Below are 20,178 nucleotides of genomic sequence, written 5' to 3'. Positions count from 1 at the left end.
AGGCCTTTGTTGTTGTTGTTGATAGTGGGGGTTGCCGGGTTTTCTGTGTGCTTTTTGTTCTGTGTTAGTTGTTGTCTTGAATTGCAGGACTGTTTCTTTTTTGGGGAGTCTGCTTGCGATTTTTGAGAAGGACCTTGGATTTACCTTGTTTGAGGTAGGTAGAGAAGAAAACGGACTGGCGTTGCCAAAGACAGAACACTCTTTAAGTCATGTATCCACCTCATCATGAAACTCTCACTTTATATGAACCACTGCCCATTCTCGCGCAACCATCCTCCCCAACGCAGAAACCGGTAGCTCTCCCAAGATATCGAAGACAGGCAAGTCGACCCCTACCTCTTTCAGAACCCAGTTTCGTAAATCTACCGCCGTTAAGGAGTCAGCTCCGGCACGATGAAATGGCTCCTCTACGTTCAACTTCGCCCGAGGCATCAGGACCATCTGACAGAACCGCTCGGCCAGGGCTTCCGTGGCGATGGTGGTCAGGACCTCTGTTGTGGTGGACTTGACAGTGTCATTTGTCCCGTTGGCAATAGCGGATAGCGCGCTGTGTAAGTCGAGGTGATTCTCTGGTTGGTTACTGGAGGAGGTGCTGTTGCTATCGCGAGGTTGTTGCTTGTCGATGTCATCGTCTGCGTTTGTGGGAACGAAAATCTGTTTCCAGAATGGCTGATCCAATGTGACGGGGAGTTGCATGTTCAGCTGCTTATGCAGCGAGGGACGCATGAACCCCGTGGCCACCTGAGCGGGCAGTTCCTCAATGGGAAGAGTGGGATTGCAGAAATGCTCGAACATGGCCAGAATATCGGGTTCCCGGAGCAAGTAGTGGAAATTAGTGGAGAGGAAGCGATCGAAGAGTCCTGAAGCGTCCGTGAGGAGTCCTTTAGTCTCCAATACGCCTAGGTCTAGAGATACTGCTCGCTCGCCCTGCGAGAGACGGTAACGTGCCAGCGCGTCCTGGTAGGAGTTACCGGCTGCGTAGTTGATCTGGGTAGCCTGGCCCATCAGTCCAGTCAGAGACGCAGCGAGAATGAAGAAGTCAAGGCCGTGAGGCAATAGGGTGTGCAAGTTCCAGGAACCGGAAGCTTTGGGTTGGACGGAAGATTGCCAGTCCGTGAAGGTCATGCGGTCGTACATCACATCTCGCAACACTCCTGTCATCTGGATGCATCCCTTGATTGGGGGCATCATCTGTCTGCACTCATCCAGTACTCGCTGTAGCACTGTCATATCTATGATGTCGCAGGCTGGTGCACAGACTGTGGTACCTCTGGCTTCTAGTTCTTCAATCATCCTTCGGGCTGCTTCATTTCGCGGCCCGGAGCGTGATAGAAGAATCAAATATCGCGCACCGCGTTGCACCATCCATTGGGCTACGCATCTGCCTAGGTCTCCCAAACCCCCAGCAAGGAGGTATGTTGCATTTGGATCGAATGAATAAGCAGGCTGGCGAGGTTTGCGGATCTAGGATAACACGAATTAGTCTCCGCACTTGACAGCAAGTGAATGAAGCATTATAGGGGCAATACTTACCGAAACAACATCGTCATCATTGAATTCAATCGTAATTTGTTTTCTTCTCGTATTTCTCGAAGACTGGTTCAGCAAGGTGGAGAGCTTGACAGACTCAGAAGTAGTCTTTGCCGTTAGGATTGCTGTCGGCGCCACCACGGCTGATGGCATCCGCAGCCGCGGACGTTGACGATGCAAGAGCTGGGCCACGTCGACAGTATGCAAGGACATGTTGGCTGGTATGCACAGCTTCTGAGGATTAGATAATCCAAAGCGAGAATCGCCGTCGATAACACGAATGACTGCTCCAAAGGGTGCTACCTGGTCGGCTAGATCTAAGAGATCCGAGTCGACAAAGTCCAGCACAAGATCTGCACCATCTTCAGGGCCAGAAAACCGGGGTTTCCGTAGAAACGAGGCATACGTGAACACAGACACGGATTCGTCCTTCTTTGCCTGTTCCCAAATTCCCTCTGTCTCACAGTTTGAGTCAGATGGAATCGTAAGGAAAAGCCTAGAGAATCGACCCGCCATCAGATCTACCACCACTCTGGCAATGCCCGTGTGGGCTCCATGAATAACAATTGCTGGAGAACTCTTGGCAAACGACGACATCAGGCCGACAATGTACTCTGCGACGAGATATCTTTGAGGTAGAACAGCTGCCTCATTGAAGCTCAAAGAGCTGTCAATACGAGCCACCAGAGATTTGTGCGTGCGAACAGTGGAGGTCAGAGTGTTGTCGTCGTCATCGGCATTGCTGGTGCTGCTGCTATAGTAGACACCGCAGACCCTGTCACCGGCCAAGAATGGACTATTGCGACCAACCTGGACAATGCGTCCCGCGCATTGTCGGATTCGGCCAAGCTGATCATCAAGTCGCACAGCATGAACTGCGATTTCCACCTCGTCCGGCCCAAGAGCCTGAGATGGTTTTGTATGCTCCGCATCAGTTTGAAGGGGATATACAATTTCAGCATTGCCACCAGAAGCAAGATCTTGTAGCCAACGTACCGCAAACGGCCGAATATCCCCAAGGCGCTCAGATGTGGTCTGGGAGCCGTTCAAAATCTCTTTGATATCACTCTTCAAGGGAAGGTCTTCCTGAATCCGACGAACATATACCTGGTTGTCTTTGATACTGTAGTCATCCCGACAATTGGAGGATGACCTCGTCATCATCAGCTGATTCAGGGCGACTTTCAGCGTCGCCTCTAAAGACTTGAGACCTTCAGACGACGCCATTGAGGCTGCATCCATGTGCAATATCTGCAAGGGGATCTGTGGATTCTCAATGCGAAACACCTGAGCAAAGCCATCTATCATGCCGAAACTCGGATGGCGCTCATTATCACCGGTCAACCAAAGTACCTTTCGTGCCCCGAGGAGTAGGGCCTTCAGACGCTCAAAGCTTTCTTCGCCGTGAAGTCGTCCCAGGATCGACGTTACGTTGTCTAGATCAAGGAGACTAACAATCACCGATCCTGGGGGATTTGTCTGCGGGTACATCACGACACGGGGTCGGTACGCCGATTCCTCTGCAACGAGAACGTCCATCAAGCGGTTGGCCAAGTTGATCTGCAGCGGGGATGAAGGCTCAACGACCAATACAATGTCAACGTGGGATGAAGAAGAGGGAGACGAAGACACAGTTGCAGTCTGCTCCTGGGTCACTCCAGCAGTGGCAACTATCACGCTCATCAATTGGCTTTCTTCGTCTGCATAGTCACGTAGGACTATTTCCGCGCCGACAAATCCACTAACCCGCATGATCTGGTCCCATCTAGCTTCGCTGACGACTGGGCTCATCGGACGATCATCTGTCGCATCCGGCCACCAGCCCGGCAGCAAGCCAAAAGAGAATCCTACTTCAATGTTATCTGGACGGGTCACCTCGTGCAGTATGAGCTGGCCACCCGGTCGAAGCAGACGGCGGAGGGCTTTCAATGTTTTCTCCAGGTTTCTGGTAACATGTAGTGCATTAGAGGCCACGATAAGATCGTACGTGTTCTCAGTGAAACCCTGCTCAAGGGGATCCTGTTCCGCATCTAGAATCTGGAACGCAATGCGGCGGCCATGAGGATGGGATGCAAGTCGCTGCTGGGCTCTGTCAAAAAAGGCCGGGGAAATATCGGTATATTGGTAAGATCCCAAGCTTGTCCCCGACAAGCAAATTCCATTCAGTACATGGTCAGTGAAGGAGCCCGTACCGGCGCCAACCTCCAGGATATCCATGTCAGGGCGATTGAAAGCCATTGTGGCGACATAGCGTTCGACCTTTTTCAAATAGATCGAGACAGAGGACTCGTAGGCCTGATAGAAGTCATTGACTAGGTTGCTCTCGAAAAGCAGCTGCACAATATCAACCTCTCCATGAAGGACCCCAAGGGCGTGGTCTGCCACAGTCAGGTAGAAGTTTCCCAGACGGCCTTGTGCCGCAATCTGGTAGTGCAAATTTGCCTCTTCCTCTGCGTTCATGATACCCGGTGCCGTCAACTGATCCTTTTGGGCTAACTGCCATTGCATCCAGGCGACGTATCGCTGTAGATGCGGTTTGGCAGGTATTTTGGATGGATTTAGAGCGTCGTAAATCTTTTGCATCTGAAGAGTAAGGTATTGGCGCACATTGCGGAAGAACTCTCTCGGACCAGGGGGGTCAACGCCGCATTGGTCTTCCAGGTACTGTAGTATGTTTCCTGGTGTGCTAGCTGATATCGCCAGGTCCGTCTTCACTGTGTACCATGACTTGCCATCATCCCTTTGGTCGTTAGACGGAGAAACTGCAGTTTGGGAATGGTCAATGACTTCGCTGTCTATGGAAGACACTGCCGTCGTCTCGAGTCGATCTAGGATTAGTTGCGGGCTTTGTCCGTCCGAATTTTGAGACAGGACGTATCCACTATAGGACTTGTTTCGTGGACCATCATCCTCGATCTGCATGGCCGCCGAGACGCAGTCCTGGCCTCTGGCAGCCATATCAGCCCATCCCTTCCCAGTGATCCATAACCGATCAATAGCCGAGATCACCTGCGTTGGCATGCCCTTCATAGTTCCTCGATTCTGAGCCACCAAACTAAGTTGCAGGAATGCATCGAGCGATGCCGGGTGGATGGGGTACTCGTCCATCTCCGGGGATGATGGAGATGGCTGCGCTAGATTGAGTGTCGCCAAAGCGGTGCCAACTCCATCAGTCTGGATGGTCTTCATGCCTTGCGTTGAGGGGCCATAGTGGAAGCCATGCTTTTTAAGGTGGTCGTAGAACTTTGAGGCTGGGACTTGGATGGTACACTCCGTGACTCGCTTGCCCCATTGGGATTGATAGTGCTTCATCTCTGCCTTCTCTCCTTCCTCTCCTTTCTGGTCTGTCTGCTGACTTAGATGTACCTCGACTACCCCTTGGCAGTTCGTCTGCCAGGAATTTTCTTTAGTCATCGAGTACACGACAAAGTTCCACCGTGATACACCATCCGCTTCAGGAGGCAGTGAGGCATTGTTCAAGCAGAGTCGAGTCTCGAGCACATCCGAGCCACTGCTGCCCGTCTGTTCAGATCCTCCTTCTAGCGCAATGGGCCGATGAAAGCGCACAGAGCGCAGGACATAGGCTTCAATGGCACGACCTGAGGTTTCTACCATTTGACGGGTGGCTTGCAAGGCCATGACCATCATGGCCGCGGCTGGATAGATGACGCGACGATTGATCCGATGGTCCCGGATCCATGGCATGTCTGCAGCTTGCACACAGTTCCGCCATTCGGGTGCCAGGGGGTTCCATGTCAGGATTGGGCTTCCCAACAACGCCAAGCGGCCATGCGGCCGCAGCCGGTAGTTCTGACTGAGTGGGCTCTCTGCCCAGTAGGACTCGGAATGATCGAAGGGGTAAGTAGGTGCGTCTATGAGAACTTCATGGCAGCGATCTGGGTCGTTAACTGCGCGCAAATCCAGCGAAGTCCCCGCACAGTAGAGCTGACCGAGAACAGACAGCAGGGTGGTGGATGCTGGCTGGCCCCGCACGAGCGTCGATAGGTAGGTGCAACGGTCTTTTTGACTGTCATTTAGCGCGGCCAGGGTTTCGAAGATGGGCAATCGCAACGCGGAGTGAGGGCCAACTTCGATCAGATGATCGACCACTATGGCTTTCCGATGGCTTCCGTCGATCTTCTTCCGGAGGCAACGTGGAGAATCACGACACAGACGTTGAATGGCCGGAGCAAACAACACAGGCGATATCAAATTGTCCACCCAGTAGCTGGCATGGCGAGCGCGCTCACCGTCTAGGGGCTCTCCAGTCACGGTAGATATCATGGGAATCGTTGAGTGTGAAGTATGAGAGTGATGACCCGCTTCAAGGTTCCCGAAGTGACGCCGGCAGTCATCGGCGATCTGTTGTATTTGAGGGGAATGATATGCTGCAGCAACTTTGAGGCGACGCGAAAAGATGCCTGCATCTCTCAGCATCTGGTCCAGATACTTGATCTGGCCTTCCTCGCCGGAGATGGTCGTGTTTGAAGGACTGTTGATGCACGCGACGACCACTTTCTCAGGCTCGGGTAGCTGAGCTATATAGGACTGGGCTTGCGTCGCAGACAGTCCAACTGCCAACATGGCGCCTTTGTTGCGGTCTTGCTCGATCATAGAGGCCACGAAGTACCCACGGTAGTATGCGATACGCAAAGCTGAGCTACGTGATATAAAACCCGCACAGTATCTGAGGAATATTAGCAACCTGAAGAACGAAGCAGAGGGTTTTTCCTACGCCGCAGCAATTTCACCCATCGAATGGCCCACGACGGCCAAAGGCCGCACCTGAAAGGAATCCAGAAGATCCACTAAAGCTATCTGCAACGTAGCCGTCAGGGCTTGGGAGATATGAGGCTCGTTAATTTGAGATGTGAATTCGCTTTTCAAGAACTCCTCTGAAGTGAAGTGCAAGAGTCAGCTATGAGCATGCAACGAGCGTTGTACACTTAGTAGGTCTGCCTCCGACTCACCTCTTGCGGACCAAGGACAACCTAGTTGGCGAAAAAGAGTATCGGCCTCCATAAGGACACGGGAAAACGCAGGGTAGTGCAGCAATTCCCGGCCCATTGCATACCATTGTGCTCCCTGGCCGGTGAAGATAAACGCCAACCGAGGGGGCGTTGGGCTGGTGAGCTTCGGCGCCGAGGCACTCTTGTTCAGCTGCTCCCAGTCGGTGGAAGAGGATGCCACTGCATAAGTTTTCCAGGGGAAGACGCTACGGCGTGAGTCAAGCGTGTAGGCGGCATGTGCTGTCCAAGACGGCGCGTGTTGATACTCTCCGCCAGAGACAGTTTCCGCCCAGCGGCTCACAAGCGACTTAAGAGATTTCTCACTTGCCGCAGACCAAACAAGTAATCGTGGGATCTTAGTCAAGCCTTCTTGTTGCGGTAACAACTCCTCATTACATCGCCTGTGTTGCGGATGACACATGAACTGCTCGAGGCTACGATCATCGTCCGGCACAGTTCGATGATTCCCCCGTAGCTGATGTCGTCGGAGATAGCTTGCTGCATCATCGATGACAATGTGGCAATTACTGCCTCCAAAACCAAAGGAGTTTATTGAGGCGCGACGGATCTCAGCTGGAGGCCATATGATGCCCTGCGCCGGGGGTACAGCCAAACAAGAATCATAGGGTTCCAATTGTGGATCCAGTCGCTCGAAGTTCGTGTTGGGCGGGATGATGCCGCGCTCCACGGCCATAATAGCCTTCATAACACCGGCTATCCCGCTTGCACCTTCCAGGTGTCCGATATTGGTCTTAACAGCACCCAGGTATAGCGGACTATTTGCCGTGCGGTGGTTGCGAAAGCAGTTAGCAATAGCGGATACCTCGGCTGGATCGCCAATCGGCGTGCCGGTGCCATGGGCCTCGAAAAACCGAGTATGATGTAGAGAAAGTCCCGCTTGGGCATAGGTCTCTCGAATGAGCTGAGATTGGGCCTCACTTGCAGGCTGTGTGATGCCGGGAGTGCGGCCGTCTTGATTGCTGGCCGTGGCACGGATGACAGCGCGAATGGTATCATTGTCGCGAAGGGCATCAGAGAGGCGTTTGAGCACAATAACAGCAACGCCTTCACCACGTGAGTAGCCGTTGGCACGAGAGTCGAAGGTGTAGGAGCGGCCATCGGGCGACAGCATGTGGTTATTGCTGAGAATGATGCTGTAGTCCGGGTCGAGGAGCAGGTTGCACCCGGCGGCAAGACCCATATCAGTTTGGCCACTGAGAAGGAGGCGGCAAGCACAGTCAATAGCCAGAGCACTACTGGAGCAAGCCGAATCTATATTAAAGGACGGTCCACGCAGATTGAAGAACCAACTGATTCGGTTGGCCAGCATTGACGGAGAGGCGCCGACAGCTGCGTAGGGCGGTAGTCGTTGAGGGTCTTTGAGCAATTGATGGAGATAGTCATTGGAGAAGCAGCCGGTATGGACTGATGTCCGAGATCCATGCAGGTCTTCTATCCGAATCCCAGCCGTGTCTAGAGCCTCCACTGTGGTCTCAAGGAGCAATCGCTGCATGGGATCCATGGCCGCTGCCTCAGATGGGGTAATTGAAAAGAAGTCAGCATCGAAGCGGCTCAGGTCTTCTTGCAGGAAATGTGCGCCACGCGTGCCGAGCTCATTACGTCGCGTAGGATGGTAGAAGGCGTTGATATTCATTCGATCCTTGGGGAACTCAGTGCGTGCACTGCGGCGTTCCATGAGCATCTTCCAGAAGCCATCCTCCGAAACGGCGTCCTGAGGAAGCTTGAGCCCAATACCACATACGGCAATGGGCTCCGCAAACTCACGATCCTCATCGAGATGGTAAGCGCCCTCGCTGGACGTACTTGGCGTTGGGTGTCTTTCGAAGAACATTGGTACAACGTGCAATACTAAGAGATAGAGAAAGCATCTCAGTCATTGAGATGGGCTTGAACAATTCCGGAAGGAGGACAAGAGAGTGAGCTGCCTTTATACCTCAGCCTTCCTAGGCAGTCTGAGCCTCTGTCCATAAGCGAAGCAAAGTAGGAAGATGTCGTAAGACACCTCGGGTTTTCCAGATATTGACTAGTCAACAGCTACCCCCAGGCCATCCCTCCAAAGCAGTATATAATTCGTGCAAATAACCCTGGAAGAGCCCAGCAGAATCCTACCCCAATCCTCCGAACAAATATCTGCATCATCTCAATTAATTCATCATTCTAGACTTCATCGCTCACCTTATTGACTATGCGCTTCTTGTGCCTTCACGGAGCTGGCACTAACAGCAAGGTCAGTTGCTAAATCACAATATCTTCGCAATCCATCATGACTACTAACTCAAGCAACTGAACGTACAGATCTTCGAAGCTCAAACTGGTAGGAGCCAAAGAACCAGCCCTCTACTCAGCCCATTTCACCCTCTCCCTTTCTGAAGGTGCACTCAATGGTTTGGCTTGATCTGGACTAACTTCGCACCGCCCTCGGGGTGTGGGTTGACTAGCGGCACTACGATATGAACTTGGTGGTAATCATACGTACGAATTCGTCGAGGGCCATATCCCGCAGCCTCAAGCCCCAGGTGCGTCGTATTTACCCGAGTTTCATGCTCCAGTAAGACGGGCATTAAGGCTCGGTTATGCGAAGGGCGTGCTGGTGCATACTAATCAGTATCCAAAATAGCAATCGAACGGTTCGCAACAAGCGGGGATGAGTACTATGCCTACTACACCCCTGGTAGCCAGCCGTCATTTACCACCGCCAAGGCGCATTTGCAGGCCTACGTGGAAACTGAAGGACCGTTTGATGGAGTGATCGCGTTTTCGCAAGGCGCCTCCCTGGCCAGTGCTTTGCTGCTCGGAGACGAACACGCACAGGCACTGCCCTTCCGCTGCGCCATCTTGATATGTGGTCGTTTGCCAATGACAGACGAGCGTTCCTTATGCAATGTGATGGGGGCGGGAAAGGAAGGCCTGCAGAAGGAAGATGAGGAGAAGGTGGAGAGTGATGATGACAGTGGTGGTTGGGACTGCAAGGAACGGCAAATCTCAATTCCGACAGTGCATATCATGGCGGCTAATGACCCGATTGACCCCGGCCATGCTAAGGCCCTTTGGACCTGCTGCAATGCGGCAGTGCGGTGGGAGTGTGTTCATGAATTGGGGCATGAGGTACCTGGGGCTCGAGACCAAGAAGTGTTGGTGGAGAGCGTCAACGCTATTCGACGCATGTTGGGCGCAGTGGGAAGCACGTGTTGAGGGACTGTATAATACACCTGCAGCTGACAGAGAGTCCAGACTAGTCTTGAAACATACTACTATTTGCAGGGTTAACCTACCGCCGTCCCTATTCATCCTCCCGGTCTTCGATCCAGAAGGATCCATATTAGGCCCAAACATTCTGCCCCCACCCTCCCTTCATGCCATCTAACGCATTTTCCCTCCCTTCTCATAAATGACAAAAATTAATAGAAATTCCCGCCGTGCCCCTCAGGCCATCCATGCGTTGGCCCCCAAGAGTAAGCACTAATGCATGTCCTCAAGGGAGGTGGGCGGGCGGGCTGGGTAAGCTCGATGGACTGTAGTTACGACTCTGGGATGGATGTTTTGGTGACATTGATGGTTGTTGTACATCAGTAAGGGTCAGCATGGGCCTCAGCTCCATCCTAGCATGGCCGATCGACGTCTGAGATAAGTTGTTCTCTATTTAGACCACCACCATCACCATCACCATCACCATCACCATCACCATCACCATCATCATTACCATTACCATCGGCCAAGATACTATCAGTCTCCCTTTCGTACCGTCATAGCGCTCTCTTCACTGCCACCTTCACCATTACTATCAGTATCGTTGAAGAAATCATGTCAGGCACAACGGAAGTCAATTTGCAAGAGGACCGAGGCCCACGCATGCGCGTTCTGCTAATTATTATGGCCATTTTACCAAGTATTGCCGTTGCTCTGCGGTTCTGGTCGCGAACGAAATTGCCCACGAAGGGCTCATTTCCACGCCTATGGTGGGATGACTGGGCTGCTCTTCTGGCGGGGGTAAGTACTAGTATTCTGATTTAATCTCCGATTGGATTTGTTTCTCTCTTTCCTGTTTACTTTTTCACTGAATGTCAACAGATGATCAATATTGCCGTGTGTGCCATGGGACTCAAGATGTGCGACATTGGCATGGGGCGGCATGTGGAGGTGGTGTCAGCGGAGCATTTGACAATCTTCCTGAAACTTCTCTGGGCGGAGTATTTCGTGTTTGACACGGGCACTTCGGTGGCCAAAGCCTCAGCCTTGTTCTTCTACTCGCGGCTCTTCAGCCAGGCTAATACCCGCTTTCGATATTGCATCTATGTGGTGCATGCATTGAACGCCCTCTGGCTGGTGGGCATTCTCCTCTCCGTCATCTTCGAATGCACGCCAATTCAGAAGGTCTGGTACCCCACCCTGCCCGGTCGATGTGATAATTCCCGCATTCTATGGATGGGCAGTGGCATTCCCAGTCTGATCATTGATGTCTTCATCCTGGTCCTTCCGGTGCCAATGGTCCTGCGGCTGAAGATGAATCCCACCCGAAAGATGCTGGCCATCGGGGTGATTGTGCTCGGTTATTTGTGAGTATTATTTTATTGTTACCCACTCCTTTCTCCGATTTTGTGTTAATAGAAACCACGATATTGATTGTCTGGCCTGCTTATGTTGTCTAGAGTGGTAGTTGTCTCTATTGGTCGACTTGTCTCGATCGTTCAATCCGGCGACGGACTTCAAACCGATCCTACCTGTAAGCCTCATTCCACCTGCCCTCTCCCCCTTCCCTTCCCTCCCCTACCCCTTTCAAACTATTTGGCATTCTCAATTTGAAGCAAATCAAGAAAAATATTATCATTAGTATTATTGATGATGATGATAATAACATACTAAACAGTTAACATCATTACTCCCGTCTATTGGCTGGGATCCGAAATCCCCATTTCGGTCATTAGTGTCTGTCTGCCCAGTATCTTTCTCCTCATCCGTCATCTCTGCGCCCGCCAATTCCAGTCTCTCGGCGGTGGCAGTACCAGCACGCCTCAAGATTCCTATCGTTCCTCCACCCGCAAGTTAATCTACCAGAAGCGCCCTGAGCGGGGTTCAAGCTTAGGGGGAGGCGTCCGCCGCGGCGACTTCCCGCATCCTGCAGATAGCAACAATGATATAGTCCCGCTTAATTGGGTGGAGCCGTCCATTATAGCTCCACAGTCGATACGAGGGAGTGCACCTAGGGCCGGAGAGATTATGGTCAAGAATGATATCGTAGTGTCTTAACTAAGCTTATGTGGAAGCGAAGGGGGTGGCGTTGGCATTGACCGGTGTTGCTGTGGTTGTTTAATTGTTCTTTTCAAGGTATCTTGTCAGGGTAAATAGCGGCAAGTCAGTCCGAAGTTCGCTTAGTGGCGTAGCAATGCATACAAAAGGAATCTTACTTGCTTCGGTGAATTTGCCTAAGTGATAAGGCTGTGCCAACACGCTGCGGCGGCTGACTGCTGCATGGTGTATTGTCTAGCGTCAACTGCGCTGGCTTCCCTTTGCCGCTTCAGGTATTGATCGGTCTTCCATCCCTGCACGTCATGGCTGTGATGGCCCCCATCTTTTTCCGTGTGTCACCAGCTACTTTCTGGCTTGTCGCTGACCTTACAGGGATGCTTCTCCAAATTGCAGCTCTAGAAAGCAATCCTCAACTCATACACTAGACTTAAGTATGATGTCTGAAGAACCCGCCATACGAATGGGAAGGGAAGTGAGTGGTTTGCCCTAACGCCTCCCACGATATTTCCCCATTTCCCATACTCTTGATCTTACCTTCTATGTCTCTCTTTTTTTTTGTCAGTTCCTAAAAGCCTTCCACCCTCCAATTTCTAGTCTCATTTCATCATGTCCGAGACTCGAGCTTCAACAACGGTTGAGGGCCATGAGACAGCCACCAACGTTCCGGGCCATCACGATTCGAAGCCTTTGACATGGTTTCTCGTCGTCTTCTCCTTATTAGCAGCCCTGTTCCTGTTTGCACTGGACAACACCATTGTGGCCAATGTCCAACCTGCTATCATCGGAACTCTGGGGGAAATTGAGAAACTCCCATGGATTTCCGTTGCATTTGCCCTTGGGGCCATCGCGACAGATCTCCCTTGGGGCCAGATCTACGGACACTTCAACAACAAATTCCTCTTCCTCGCCAGCGTAGTGATCTTCGAGGTGGGCTCCGCTGTCTGCGGAGCGGCACCCACGATGAACGCGCTGATCGTGGGTCGGGCGATTTGTGGCATCGGCGGCATGGGCATCTATCTAGGCACGGTCAACATGGTATCGGCCTTGACCACGGAAGCCCAACGACCGCTCTACCTAGGGTTTGTCGGGTTGACATGGGGGATTGGAACCATTCTCGGACCCATCATCGGCGGTGCCTTCGCCGACAATTCCTCGGCCACCTGGCGCTGGTCCTTCTACATCAATCTCTGCATCGGAGGGCTAGCAGCCCCGGTGTACTTCTGGCTGCTGCCCCAGACTGCCTCACCACGCCCAGGACAGTCGCTATTGACGCGCATATGGGCGCTAGATGTAGTCGGGATGGTGCTGAGCGCGGGGGCCATCACCAGTCTCATCATGGCGATCTCGTTCGGGGGCAGCTTGTATGCATGGGGGAGCGGGCGGATCATCGGGCTATTTGTGTGCTCGGGGGTTCTATGGCTGCTATTCATTGGGCAACAGGCGTGGTCGCTGGGACTACGACCGGAGGCGCAGGGCCAGCGGCTCTTCCCGACAACGCTCGTCCGCTCGTGGGAGATGGACGTGCTCTTCGCACAGATGGCCAGTGCCCAGGTGTTGGTGATGGTGCCCATCTACTTTCTGCCCATTCTGTTCCAGTTCGCGCATAACGACACCGCGTTGGCTAGCGGGGTGCACCTACTACCATTTGTACTCGTGCTTGTCGTGGCCGTCATGCTAAACGGCGCCCTCACGGCCCAGCTAGGCTACTACATGCCGTGGTACCTGGCGGGTGCCTGTCTCGCCCTTGCTGGTAGCGCCCTCTTCTATACCGTCGGTCCCGACACCAGCAGCGCTCGTCTGTATGGCTACTCGGTGCTCACGGCTTTTGGCGTCGGCTGCTACTCCCAGGCTGGATTTCCCGTCGCTCAAGTCAAGGTATCCCCCGCCAAACTCACCCAGGCGGTCGCCTTTATCGGCGTCGGTCAGGTTGGCGGTATTGCCCTCGCCTTGACCATCTCCAACACCATCTTCCTCAACAAGGCCACTAGCCGCATCTCCACCATCCTTCCTCAGCAGTCTCGCTCGACTATCCAGCAGGCCATCTCCGGTGTGCGCGCTGAGTTATTTAGCTCGTTGAGTGTTGCACAACGTCAGCGTGTGGTGGCTGCCATTGTGAGCAGTGTCGATGACGTGTTTGTCCTGATGATTGCCGCTGCCGCTCTGTCTGTGGTGCTGGCGTTGGTCATGAAGCGGGAACGATTATTCGTGATATCGTCGAAAGGAGATGGTGAAGAGGTCGAAGAAGAGGTATTGGGAACTAAAGAACAGAACTTACAATAGTTTTCTACAAGTTTGAAAAGAGAGAGATATCTACGTAGTGAAAGGGGGTAAGAGTGAAGTTAGACTTGAACCTTGGTGCTTAGGGCTTGGTGTTGGTGATAGTAGTAATAGTATTCTAATTAAGGGTGAATTGGAGCTGTTCAGTCACTTCCATGATTCCTATAATTTGATTGTACTAGAATCTTGTTTCAATCTCCTCCTCCTTCCCCCGCTTCCTTCCCGCCGCCCCCACCAACATCTGTGGAGACGTGAATATTATCGTGATAACCCACACCCGAATGCTTATTATATCCTACTCCTCCATACCTCCTAAACAGGAGTAGTGCAGAGTGCGCTCTGGTGCATGAGTGCACAGTGTCTAGTATTAACCGCAGTGTACGTAAGTATATGGTGGGTATCATTCCCATGGAGGCAGTGCAAGGCTCTCTCTCGTAAGATCAATGCTCCATGCACATACCCCCTTGTCTAGTTCGCTCTTAGTTATCTACTCCTTACAGAGAGATTCCCCTCCTCCTTGGCGATCATCCTTGACTTCATCCCCACTAATTTCTGACGGCAGCCACCCACATTCTTAGGCTCGACCAAACACTAGTCAGCCCATCCTTTCACAACCTAAATTAAGATGCAGTAGTCAACGGGCTAGACAAGGGCCTGTCATCCAATCGTGGAAAATCACGCAGCCACTTGAACCGTCAAAGTGATCCCCCCCGCGACATCGGCTAACGTTGCTGTTGACCAGGATACTCGCTTGATTTTCCAGGACAGGGCAACAAAGAGATAGCATTGCTGCCTCGTTTCACTGTTTGAGGTTGATGGAGTACATACTTTGTACCACGGGGGGTACCAATTACTACCTTACCCTATCTATAATTCAGCCTTGTCTCGAATAAGTATAATAGGTTAACCCCTCCTCCTCCCAGGGAACTTCCCCCCTCTCCGTAGGCACTCATAATTCCAAGCTTTCCTTTCTCTGTCTTTCTTCTCTCTTACACACTCACACTCTCAAATCTACTTCACCCTCTTTCTCTCATTTACAGTCTTTCCTCCCACATCCACAATGGTCATCAGAGGCACTCAATTAGATGGCGTCGCTCTGGTCGTCGGCGTAAGAACCTTTCGCTCCCCCACCACAATGAAACCCTCTTCCCAACTAACCTCCCGTCAATCCAGTCCGGCCGTGGCATCGGCCAACAAGCCGCCTTCTCCCTCGCCGAAGCAGGCGCCCGTGTCATCGTCTTCGCCGACATGAACACCGAAACAGCCACTGCCTCCGCCGAAGAGAGCAAACAATACGCCACGAACCCCGAATACCAATCCACTCACTTCACCGTCAACGTGACCGACCAAGACGGCGTGCAAGCCATGGTTGACTTTGTCGTCGAGAAGTTCGGACGGCTAGACTATGCCGTCAACGCTGCAGGAGTGAGTCCCATCCACCATCATCATCCATTGAAAATATTCCACAACAACCTAGCGCATAGTTCTCTTCCCGCCAAGCTAACCCCCAAATCAAATAGGTCGACAACGGCGTGCACACCCCCTTCGCCGACACCGACATCGACAACTTCGACCGCGTCCAAACCATCAACGCCCGCGGAATGTTCCTCTGCTGCCGCGCCGAAGCCGCCGCCATGCGCAAGCAGACCTCGCGCAGTTTCACCAGCCGCACCGGCACCCGGGACATTGGTCGCGGTGCCATCGTAAACGTCTGCTCGGCTAACTCCTTCGCTGGACTGCCCGGGAAGGGATCGTATACCGTCTCCAAGCATGCTTGCATGGCGGTGACGAAGATGGTTGGTATGTTTACCCCCCACGATACTATCCTATCCAATCCAACCCGTTCCCCTGATATTTTATATTAATGCTGGTATAGGACTGGACCACTCCGCCGAAGGCATCCGCTGCAACGCCGTGTGTCCCATCTGGGTCCGCACCCCTCTTCTTGACGTCGAGTTGGAGCGAAACCCCCAGGTGCGCGCGGAGATCGAGGCCGTTATACCGATTAAGCGTGCGGCGGAGAGTGATGAGGTGGGCGATACGATTGTTTATTTGCTTAGTCCGTCGGCGAGTTATGTTAATGCTACGAGTTTGTTGTTGGATGCGGCGGTTACGGCGACGTTGAGGTTTCATTAATTAGTTTATATCATTATATTATGTCTGGGAGATAGTTAATATAAGTGAGAGGATTATGGTATACAATGTATTTAATAAGGTGAATGTAGTGGTCTGTGTGCTGTGGGTAATGAATTGTTGGACGTGGTTTATGGCAGTATGCTTTATGAATGGTTGATTCCCGAATATATAAATTACCAACTGTACTAGTAGCCTAAGGTGTTAAATACATTACTCCTTTGTTGATCCTTTATAAAGGCCCAAGAAATATAGGAAGTAACAGTAGGTATTGCTGCCGTATATTAACCCCGTAGTACCTGCTACATATTCACAGGCTCATGGGTATGGTTCAGCTATTCAATGGATTTATGACTTCCCATGAATATAGTACAGCAGGACAGGAGACACAAAAGATGGAAAAAGCTGTAGATATCCGTTATCAGTGGCCTATAATACAAAAACACAGCTCCGTTTTCAACAACATCCGATATGGTGTAGTGGCTAACATCGCCGTCTCTCACACGGCAGCCGGGGGTTCGATTCCCCCTATCGGAGCTCAAATTCTCTTTTTGTTTTTTCTCCTCCGTTTCTCCACTCTGCGAAAACTTGGTTGAGAGTAGTCACTTAAGTGGTCCTCTATTACATTGGGACTACGATTTCTACTGACAACTGATTAATGTTAAGCAGTACTATTGTTTCGTTATATCTGGATACACAACCAACGATAGGAAAATATAATGAGGTCAATGCTACACGGAAGTGGCTAGCTGAGCTAGACTAAGATAAGAGACAAGAGGCAAAAAAGGGTACAGGATAGTGCGGGTGGGTGTGTATGGTTTCATGATCAAAACAGGGGGAGAGCTGCTTAAAAGTGGATGGCCTTGGAGTAGGTAGCCATGGCAGCCTCCTTGAAGGCCTCAGCCAGGGTAGGGTGAGCGTGGCAGGTGCGAGCAATGTCCTCGCAAGAGGCACCGTACTCGACAGCCAGGGTGGCCTCGGCGATCATCTCACCGGCGTTGGGGCCAATGATGTGGACACCGAGGATGCGGTCGGTCTCAGCATCGGCGATGAACTTGACCTGACCCTCAGTCTCGAGGTTGGTCTTGGCACGGGAGTTGGCGCTGAAGGGGAAGGTACCGACACGGTACTTGATGCCGGCAGCCTTGACTTCCTGCTCGTTCTGGCCAACCCAGGCGACTTCGGGGTGAGTGTACATGACGCTGGGGATGCAGCCGTAGTTGACGTGGCCGTAGCCCTTCTTGATGTACTCGATGGCAGCGACGGCCTCCTCCTCGGCCTTGTGAGCAAGCATGGGTCCGAAAGTGCAGTCACCGATCACGCGGATGTTGGGGATCTTGGTGCGGTACTCCTGGTCGATGACAAGACGGCCGCGCTCGTCCTTCTCAACACCGACGCTCTCGAGGTTGAGACCCTCGGTGTAGGGGCGGCGACCGATGGCGACGAGGACAACGTCAGCGTCGAGAGTCTCCTCCTTACCACCCTTGGCGGCCTCAACGCTCAGAGCGACGGTAGCACCGCTGTCGTCACCCTTGGTAACCTTGGTACCGGTCTTGAACTTGATACCCTGCTTCTGGAGGATCTTCTGGGCCTGCTTGGCGATATCGGCGTCCATGCCGGGACCGCCGATCTGGCCCAGGAACTCGACGACGGTGACCTCAGAGCCGAGGCGGGACCAAACAGAGGCCTGTTGAGGGGCAGAAAAAGAAAACATGAGCATGAATTTTCAAACGGCAAGATCGGAATGTATTCCGCCGGGTATACGCACCATTTCCAGACCAATGATACCACCACCGATGACGATCATCTTCTTGGGGACCTCCTTGAGGGAGAGGGCACCAGTGCTGGTGATGATCCTCTTCTCGTCAATGTTGAGGCCGGGGAAAGGAGTAGCCTCAGAACCAGTAGCAATGAGGATGTTCTTTCCGCGCAGGGTCTGCTCACCACCGTCAAGGAGGTTAACCTTGACGGTGTTCTGGTCAACGAGAGCACCGGTACCCTTGACGTAGTCGACACCGTTCTTCTTGAACAAGAACTCGATACCCTTAGTCAGACCCTCAACGGAAGTGTCCTTGGCCTTCATCATCTGCTCAAGGTTCAGCTTCACATCACCGACCTCGATACCGCGCTTTTTCGTGTCGTGGAGAATCTGGTGGTAGAGGTGGGAGTTGTTGAGCAGGGATTTCGAGGGGATACAGCCGACGTTCAGGCAGGTACCGCCCAGACGGCCACGCTTCTCGATACATGCGGTCTGTGAAAATGTAGTTGTTAGGGAGATCATCCAGCCGGAACACCTTCGAGGGACGATAGATAGCGCACCTTCAGACCTTCCTGACCGGCCTTGATGGCGGCAACGTAACCAGCGACACCACCACCGATGATGACAAGATCGTGTTCGCCTGTGTTAATTCCAGCCGACGGTTAGCCGGAGGCCACTTTTTTCGGAAGCGCAGGCACCGTCTGCGACGGGCCCATCGCAAAGGGCAAAAGTCACGTACCTGACTCAGAGGCATAGCCACGTTGTGTGCGTCCAAAGGAGGCGAGAGAAGGAGCAGCGACGAAGGTAGAGGGAACGGCCTTGGGACCGGCACAGCGGAGGGCAACCCGCGGAGTCGCCCGCGGCAAAAGACTCCGGAACATGGTGAAAAGGAGGCGAAAGGGTAAAGGAAAAAGTCAAGGGATATAGGAAGAACAGCAGACTACCAGGCCTCCCAGTGAACAAGCAACGAAGGGGAGGGGAGGGGACAATTGGAGGTGGGAGGAGACGGGCTCAAGTGGTTAGAGGATGATAGGGAAAAACGATGTTGGGACAAGAAGCTTTCTGGAGGTTCGCCAGCAAAAGCTGGCGGCCCGGTATCGATACTGTATGCCTCGCGTATGTAATCATCCGCCCCCGTGAGCGTCGGGTCAATTCGGCTAACCTTTGCCATGTTGCCGATGTTGTGCTGAACCGTAATTCCGCTACTGTGTCTGGCTCTTCAATCCCCAGAAGTTTCTCCTGCTTCTGATATCTGGGGTAGATTCCTCTTCGCTTGACATCAAGCGTGCGAGGCCGTGCCGGGGCTACACATGGCGGAATACCGGTCAGTGTTACGGCCCAAAATACCTCATAGATTCGCTCAAAAGGGTAAGGAACCAGACTCTCTCCCGCTTCGGAGTCAGCAGAAGGGAATCAACTTGCAGTCTCGAACATTGCAGAGTTCACGCTCCAGATAACAATCAATCTTGCATCATGAACTGCTCTCCGGTGCCTCTGAAAATGAAAATTACCGATACTCGTCAGTCTCCGCGGGTAACTGGCTAAGCCCCTGGCTCCGTAAAGGCTATCGTCGGCATAGCTCGAGCCAGTGCACGGCACTTAAAGGTAATCCAGGTCTTGGGCTGAAGACCATTGGACTGAAAGACTGAAACACGGATTGAATGGATCGCTCGGAACTCATCCAGTCTGGCTGGAAGTGCTCGTGCTCTTTATTGGATAATATGAATGTGCTTGGACTAATATGACGTGACCTGCGTTAGCAGAGCGCACCTTGCGGAGCATCGACGTCCGTAGCTTCAAATCTGATATGGGGAGTTATTAAGTCAGCTTAACTTGGTGCTGGTGGTCGACATGTCCACCATAAGACTGCACAGTGTCGGCTCAACTGGCGTGCTTCCTGTAGTGGCTACAGGCTTGGCAGTTGGGGAGAAGATTTAAATGATAACAGCGGTGCTTCGTCTGCAGAACATTGCTTCTAGGTCACGACTAAGCGCCTCAAGTTGACTGTGAATGTCTTGTTTTGGTCGTTTGTAGGATCATGGCTTCCCTCGGTGACCACTCATGCTCTCATGCAGATCCGGAACTATATTGTTTCGCCCAAAATTGTTCTGTCCGGAACGGAAACCGTTGAGAAACGGCACAGCTCAATCACATTGGCGAGATATCTTCTGCAGTCGCAGTTCACGTTCTGGTAATGGCAATGCT

The 20,178-nt window shown here is 52.5% G+C and overlaps 6 protein-coding genes and 1 non-coding gene across 7 annotated transcripts; 5 read left to right on the top strand and 2 right to left on the bottom strand.

Annotated features, from left to right (window-relative positions):
• Positions 1 to 4: 4 nt before the first annotated feature.
• BO79DRAFT_243360 (polyketide synthase) lies at positions 5 to 8,391 on the bottom strand (the record flags this gene model as incomplete). The annotated part of the gene is made up of 5 exons (XM_025685275.1): positions 5 to 50; positions 145 to 1,464; positions 1,534 to 6,190; positions 6,266 to 6,425; positions 6,501 to 8,391. The coding sequence occupies 4 exons, from the start codon at positions 8,389 to 8,391 to the stop codon at positions 235 to 237; spliced, it is 7,938 nt and encodes a 2,645-aa protein (XP_025543240.1). The 3' UTR covers positions 5 to 50; positions 145 to 234.
• A 354-nt stretch (positions 8,392 to 8,745) lies between these two features.
• BO79DRAFT_214578 (uncharacterized protein) lies at positions 8,746 to 9,752 on the top strand (the record flags this gene model as incomplete). Its single annotated transcript, XM_025683237.1, has 4 exons — positions 8,746 to 8,787; positions 8,856 to 8,874; positions 8,999 to 9,076; positions 9,178 to 9,752. 4 exons carry the CDS (start codon positions 8,746 to 8,748, stop codon positions 9,750 to 9,752), a joined length of 714 nt encoding a protein of 237 aa, XP_025543239.1.
• A 900-nt stretch (positions 9,753 to 10,652) lies between these two features.
• BO79DRAFT_225459 (uncharacterized protein) lies at positions 10,653 to 11,117 on the top strand (the record flags this gene model as incomplete). Its single annotated transcript, XM_025683733.1, has 1 exon — positions 10,653 to 11,117. The coding sequence occupies one exon, from the start codon at positions 10,653 to 10,655 to the stop codon at positions 11,115 to 11,117; it is 465 nt and encodes a 154-aa protein (XP_025543238.1).
• A 1,261-nt stretch (positions 11,118 to 12,378) lies between these two features.
• On the top strand, positions 12,379 to 14,132 carry BO79DRAFT_189267 (efflux pump antibiotic resistance protein). Its single transcript, XM_025680645.1, has one exon. It carries the CDS (start codon positions 12,411 to 12,413, stop codon positions 14,082 to 14,084), a length of 1,674 nt encoding a protein of 557 aa, XP_025543237.1. The 5' UTR covers positions 12,379 to 12,410; the 3' UTR covers positions 14,085 to 14,132.
• Positions 14,133 to 15,089: 957 nt separating this feature from the next.
• On the top strand, positions 15,090 to 16,380 carry BO79DRAFT_207491 (SDR family NAD(P)-dependent oxidoreductase). The gene is made up of 4 exons (XM_025682179.1): positions 15,090 to 15,189; positions 15,255 to 15,506; positions 15,602 to 15,881; positions 15,958 to 16,380. Exons 1-4 carry the CDS (start codon positions 15,142 to 15,144, stop codon positions 16,215 to 16,217), a joined length of 840 nt encoding a protein of 279 aa, XP_025543236.1. The 5' UTR covers positions 15,090 to 15,141; the 3' UTR covers positions 16,218 to 16,380.
• Positions 16,381 to 16,679: 299 nt separating this feature from the next.
• BO79DRAFT_t51 lies at positions 16,680 to 16,751 on the top strand. The gene has a single exon. It is a non-coding gene; the product is annotated as a tRNA-Glu (tRNA).
• Positions 16,752 to 16,871: 120 nt separating this feature from the next.
• Positions 16,872 to 19,006, bottom strand: BO79DRAFT_235667 (dihydrolipoyl dehydrogenase). The gene is made up of 4 exons (XM_025684500.1): positions 18,713 to 19,006; positions 18,534 to 18,613; positions 17,983 to 18,465; positions 16,872 to 17,901 (listed from the first exon to the last, which is right to left on the bottom strand). Exons 1-4 carry the CDS (start codon positions 18,852 to 18,854, stop codon positions 17,062 to 17,064), a joined length of 1,545 nt encoding a protein of 514 aa, XP_025543235.1. The 5' UTR covers positions 18,855 to 19,006; the 3' UTR covers positions 16,872 to 17,061.
• Positions 19,007 to 20,178: the final 1,172 nt, after the last annotated feature.

The sequence above is a fragment of the Aspergillus costaricaensis genome (genome assembly GCF_003184835.1).
Source record: "Aspergillus costaricaensis CBS 115574 unplaced genomic scaffold BO79scaffold_5, whole genome shotgun sequence".
Lineage (NCBI taxonomy): Eukaryota > Fungi > Ascomycota > Eurotiomycetes > Eurotiales > Aspergillaceae > Aspergillus > Aspergillus costaricensis.
This window is presented reverse-complemented; position numbering and strand designations above follow the sequence as displayed.